At 40.4% G+C, this 6,000-nt stretch overlaps 1 protein-coding gene across 3 annotated transcripts in view; it reads left to right on the top strand.

The window, feature by feature from the left end:
• Nucleotides 1–413: 413 nt before the first annotated feature.
• Nucleotides 414–6,000, top strand: part of amph (amphiphysin) — a 48,540-nt gene continuing 42,953 nt past the window's right edge. Inside the window, exon 1 of one of the 3 annotated variants that reach the window (XM_037547357.1) lies at nucleotides 414–708. In XM_037547357.1, the coding sequence (XP_037403254.1) occupies nucleotides 640–708 (69 nt within the window). In that variant the 5' untranslated portion in view covers nucleotides 414–639. The remainder of the gene's footprint in view (nucleotides 709–6,000) is intronic. The other 2 variants (XM_037547359.1, XM_037547368.1) reach the window with 2 other exon arrangements.

Raw genomic sequence — 6,000 nt, 5'->3', positions numbered from 1 at the left:
CGACCCCTAAAGGGAGCAGCCGAAAGAAGAAGACGAAGAAGAAGAATGACCTCGTAATTCAGATGATCAGTGGTACTCAGGAGAAGAATGTTCACAGGACAAAACGTATCGGGTTCTGAACATTTGTATTTAACACAGGGTGCGATAGAGGCGACTTTTCGAAAACCCTGTTTATTCTGGTCGGAGAGAAACGATGTTTAGGCCCGGAGTTCCTAATATGGGCATAGCAACATGGCCCAGACTACAAAATGACGACACGACTACAGCGGTCTATGGCAGCCCGGTTGTAACGCCTCAGCCAAGCCAGAGAAGCAGCAGCTCAGAGTGTGAGTCACTGGCAGCTACGAGTCTGAGCCGAGCCGAGCCGAGCCGAGCCGAGCCATGCTCAGGCTTAAAGGGTGAGACGGACAGGGTTTGTCAAAACAAGCATGTTGAACAAAATAAGACTTCGGTGTCGTGTGTATTTTGTGATTAAAGCTTTCGAACAACACTGCATTAGTGTCGTTTAGCGAAATATGGCACGAAAACGACGAGGGCTCGTGTTGCATCCGGGTCCTGTCGCTTTAAGAGAGGTTCCGCCCTCCCCCGCTTCTCCCTGGAGGTGCTGAAAACGCTCGGCTCGCTTCAGTACCAGCAGCCATGGCCGAAATAAAGACGGGGATTTTCGCCAAAAACGTCCAAAAGAGGTTCACTCGGGCTCAAGAGAAGGTAAAGGCACATATTTCCAAAATGCTTCCTATGCGTGTCTAGCTCCCTGGGGATTTCTCAGACAGGATAAGACAGCAGCTTTTATTTTCTCTGTCAGAAGGAGCTGTCAGGAAAGATGCTCTGGTAGGTTCAGGCGGAGCAGGTACAGCTTATGGTCGATGGCTGTGAAAAATTCCTCATTCGACATGAAAACCCGAGCTTTTTTCGTTGTAAACTGTGCCCATGCGCACAAACCACATTTTAAGCCGTGCTTATGCTTCTTCGTTTCGTGACCAAATAAATGTCTTCGCATCTCCTGACAGTTGCAGTGTCAGCCTGCAATCTTCTCCAGCACTGTCAATGGAAAGATACAGATGTAAGGGTGCTTCATGGCAGGATTCCCTCGCAAACCACAGCTGTGTTAGGAAAAATAATACATTTTTATTTAAAATGGCAAGTAGGATGTCCTGGGGCAGAAAGCTGACCCCAGTATGATTTCAGGGCACACACGTAGCTGCTTCAGCTGGGTATTATATCATGTCAGGGAATGAATTGACACGGTAAACGGGGCAGTTGGACCCAGCAAGGCTGTTGCAATCCAAGCCAAAAGCCTTTATTTATTAATGCTGCTCCTCACCGTTTGCTTAAAGATGCAAGCTCGATACTGAAAGCTGTGCTTCAGAGCTGTATTATTCCTGCAAGGTCAGAGGAAGGGGAAGAGGAGGGGATCCCCTCGACTTTGCAGTGGTAGTGGTTGCTCATGGGTTTGTCATCCATTTGTAAATGCCTGGGCCTGGCTTGTCTAGTAGATGACACCTAGTAGGTGTGCTGTGTTAGGATGGGACCTTTGGCCTGCCATCACTCTTTCTTTATATTTGATTGTATCCTAGAATTCTTTGGTAGCCTTGCTGTTTCTTCCAGCTTAATTCACTACCCAATAGGTTTTGAGACCCGTTAGTCGTCAAGACAGTACTGGTGTTCCCCACATGGTCCGAGAGTCATGTAAGAGGATTGCTTTTCTTTTAATATCCACGGTCCTCCCCAGCAGAGCAGGCAGAGCGAAGTGACATGCTCACCATGGCTGTTGTGCGTTGTAGACGGGTACAGACAGCCAGTACAGTTTATTTTTTCACTACAGGGGTGGTAATGGTTTTAGGAAAGCACATAAGATTAATGCCCACCATGACCTAGAGCTCTGGGATGCTTTATCTGAGTTGTGACTTAATCTGTCCTTTTGAGCAGCTTCTTGATACTGATTCACTCACTGTGTATATCACAATCATTACATCTCTCGCGGGAGCTGATTGACAGTATGCATTGTTCGTCTTATGGTTCAGTCACTCAGGTTTTGGGCAGTTCAACAATATTTGGTTTGTCTCAGAGGCCTAGGTTTCCATGATCATTATAAAATGGAGTAGGGCTGCACAACGTGTACTAATATTGTTGATGGGGGCAAAAGTAAAAATGATCCTCTGGTAAATGACTGAATTAAGGCTGAATAATTTGGGGAAAATATCTAATTGCATTTTTTAAGACAAAAATTACAGCCGAGATTTATTTTCGGATATTGGCTGTAAATGAACCCTCAGGTTTTATTTGCCACATAGACCAGCATATAAATTCTTTTTAGACTTGAATGCTCAATGTAGTGTTTACAAGCACTACGCTATTAAGTTATTGTTCCCAATTAAAATCTGTTTGGGCAGTGCTGAAGAATGTTGGATTTAGTCAAAATTGCACTCTTCAAATTGTAATTTCAGTACAAAAACAATTCATTGCTCTGCGCTACACTGAATGAAAACTAACACAGGCCAGGTTTTCAGCATGTCACGTCAAGTCCTCGCTAATGTATTTTCAGTATATTGGAGGTATATTGCAATTGCAATATAGTCATTTTGACTCCATCTATCATAGTGTTTAAAATCTAAAGTTTTCCCCAATATCTTTCAGCCCTAAGTTTCTATGCATAGTGCAGGCATTCAGTTCATCCTCATTGGAATGACAAGTCTTGGGTCACAACAGATGATATGATAAGAGCTGTAAGAAATCTCTTTATCTGACCTCCAGCTGTGTCAACATACATTCCATTCAACAGGAAGCACTCAATTTGTCAGTAGTTTCTAACAATTTTTCATCACAAGGTTGTAACCATGTTAATTTTACTGCATCCCTGGAGCTGGGTTTGAGAAACAGCAGCATTTAAGATCTTTGGAATAATAATGAGTCACTAGTGTTGTCAATCAGGCTAATTTTAGCAGAAATTCATGAAAATTGACTCAGCCTTTAAACTGCCTCATTGTGTTTTGCATGGCGGATACAGGCCGCTCACAGAACACGAGACAACATGCATAATTAACACTTCATTTTGCCACTATTCCCTGTGGTGATAATCAATGAATGCTTTTCATATTTTCAGCCAAAACCAACCATGTCTTAATATTACACTTGTAGAAAAAGTACTGTAGTGAGAATTGAAACCACTCCTTGGCGTGGATTACACAGAAGGCCTCTGCAGTGGCTTATCTGCTTTTGGGGCCCAAGCACTGTTAATATTTCATAGGCTGGCTGCCTGAGTCTCCAGGCAGTTGGGCATAAGGTTAATGCCAGGCTGACATGTGGAAAGCAGCATTGCTGTTGAATTCCTGCACCTTCTTCCTCAGGCTTAGAATTGTAAGACATTTGTGGTTTCGTACGCACTTAAAGTCTGAAAAATCTGCTTTTTAAAAGTTTGCCTGTTTATATGGCCAATATAGCTAAGACGTAATGGAAGGTTTTCCCATATTAGCATCATGCAAACTGCAGGACTGCCTTAAATCATGTCAAGTGGTTAAGTAATAGCAAACATACTGTTAACTATACTGTTATATTGCTGGCTTGCTTAAGTGTAAAAATAATTTATGCACCCCAGAATCGTTACTGGTGTGTTGATTTCAAGCAAAATTCCAGTAATCAAAAAATGGAGGGCTCCACACTCATTTGTTGCAGACATCAAGGATTTATTTTCCATTTAGTTTCCCCCATAGGCTTTGTTAGGTCATTGAGCTTGCTAGTTGCTGTATTTGTTAATATGGAAAATAAATCCATGGAGACTGCAGACGATGAGTGCTGATTTCTCTTATTTTTTGATACTGTTATCTGGAAAAATCAACAAAACTATAAAACAAACTCTGGCTTCAAGATGGCTGCTACTACTTTTGTCCGTTTTTAAAGGCACCAGACATGACTTGGCTGATTGACTACATTTGGGCTTTAAGAGCTGCTCCAAGGTTTTTTGTATATTTCTTTTGTATTTTCGTATATATTTCTTGCATTTAGAGAAACGCGTCAGATTATATATGTGTACGATAATAGTAGTGCATAATCTGTTTCGAATATTATCTTATGCCTGCTGAGATAATGACTTTACAGTCTATTGATGCTTGCCATGTCCCCTGCAGGTAGACATGTGTGACAGTGAGTGAAAGAGAGGCAGATACGCAGATGGAATACGACTGTTAGCCTGCAGCTCTAGCTTTGTTATTCCTGTTGTTTGTGTGTGTGTGACATTATTCGTATCCACGAGTGTAACGTGGTTTTATTGTACACAACACTTAGGGAAACACTTGTTAAGCACACTGGGCATTGCGTGTGTGTAGTGGGTGTTCAGTAAGGGGAACACATTTTAATGATATTTTTCCACAACACAGTTCAGTGGTTGCATTTTCTGCTTCTCACATTCCAAGTAACCCAAACACATATTGAGGTCTGGGCTCAAGGGTGGTCCTTTGTTCTGAGCATGCAAACAGTTTCTTTTTTTTCTTTAATTATTCTTCTTCTCTTTGTAAGGGCTTAGTGGCAGCTACACAGCCTTTCAGACTCATAGTGTTGAGTTGTCTTCTCACAGTGCAAGGATGTACAGAAACTCCTGTAGGTTTCTTCATATCTGAAGCAGAGGAGTTCAGTGGAGATTGATATTGTCCTCTATCAAAGTTGAAAGCTTTATGTATTGTTTTTTCTGATGGTGACAGTATTAGTGATCTGTGATTTCTGGCACGGTTTTCTTAATAGCTTTTAATAATTTCTTGAACTTTAGTTTTATAAACTCCTGTTTTTAGCTGTTTTCCTTTGACTCTCCCCTTCATTAGGTACATCAAATCTCCTCAAATAGCTCTTGTACTGTTTGCTTTGACTGGAAATTAAATGAGCAAAGGGTGGTCTCTGCTCACTATTGTATGTGTGATATCTGTGTAATGATGCCTATTCAGATGAATGACTGGAAGACTGTACCTGTACTGTACTGTATGCTGTACCAAACCTCAGGCAGGTTTGTCTTTTTAGGACATATGTAGTTTGGTTGGTAACTCGAGCTTACTATAATTTTGATAATTTATACCTTAAAATTACATAAAATACAAGCAACGCTGAAATAAGGGTGGGCAATATAATAATATTTTCCTTATTGTGACAAATGATGACACAATACATATTTCAGAGTATATTGTTGGTGTAATCAGTAATTCCTATGCTTTTACATGTCGGCATATGGAAAATCCATTGTTTACCATAGAGTTGCGTCTGAAAACTTTCCGCAGACTGCAACCATAAAACTGTCTGGTGAACTTTTGCCATTGACTGCAGTGGTTGAATAAGCTAAATGTTGATTTTTTGTTTTTGTTTTTTTTTGCGAGCCATAGAATTTCAGATGAATCCAGCATTATTAAAGAAAAAATAAAAGAATGCAGAGTGCCCTTCTGCCTTTTTCCACCTTGAATACACAATCTACACTCTCACAATCATCCATTTTTGCCAGTAGCACAGTTAACATGTCCATGTTTGTGTGGCTTCATGCAGTTATGAAGTGCAGAATGGCATTTTTTCAAACATGTGAATGCAGAATAAAACACTCAACAGGAGCGTGTATCATAAAAAAGATGGATTTAGGTCAATTATAGAGAGTCTGTAAATAACCAGTGTATCTCATAACTGCATAAAATGCAATGAAACAAGAACTGATTGGATATTGTATTAATTTACTGTTTACCAACTGTTAGATTTTTGTTCCTGTTCCTTCTTAAATAGTTTTCCAATAAATATTTTTCATAGCTAATATTTTTGACAGACTTCTTGTTTAATGGTTTGTCTGTTCTCAGTTGTTGGCAAACCAAATAAAATATTGTGACGTATACTGTGTATGGTGAACATGCGTTCAGTTGTTATAATATTATAGTTTTTCCATATCGGCCAAACCTCGGTCTGAATAGTACATTCTGCATATCCTAAATGTCTTTAAGAATTAAGACACAATGAATCCACAAGGCTTGTTTCCACAGTGGT

This window comes from Pygocentrus nattereri, chromosome 2, assembly GCF_015220715.1.
Source record: "Pygocentrus nattereri isolate fPygNat1 chromosome 2, fPygNat1.pri, whole genome shotgun sequence".
NCBI lineage: Eukaryota > Metazoa > Chordata > Actinopteri > Characiformes > Serrasalmidae > Pygocentrus > Pygocentrus nattereri.
Note: the sequence above shows the minus strand (reverse complement) of the source record. Positions and strands in the feature narration are given on the sequence as shown.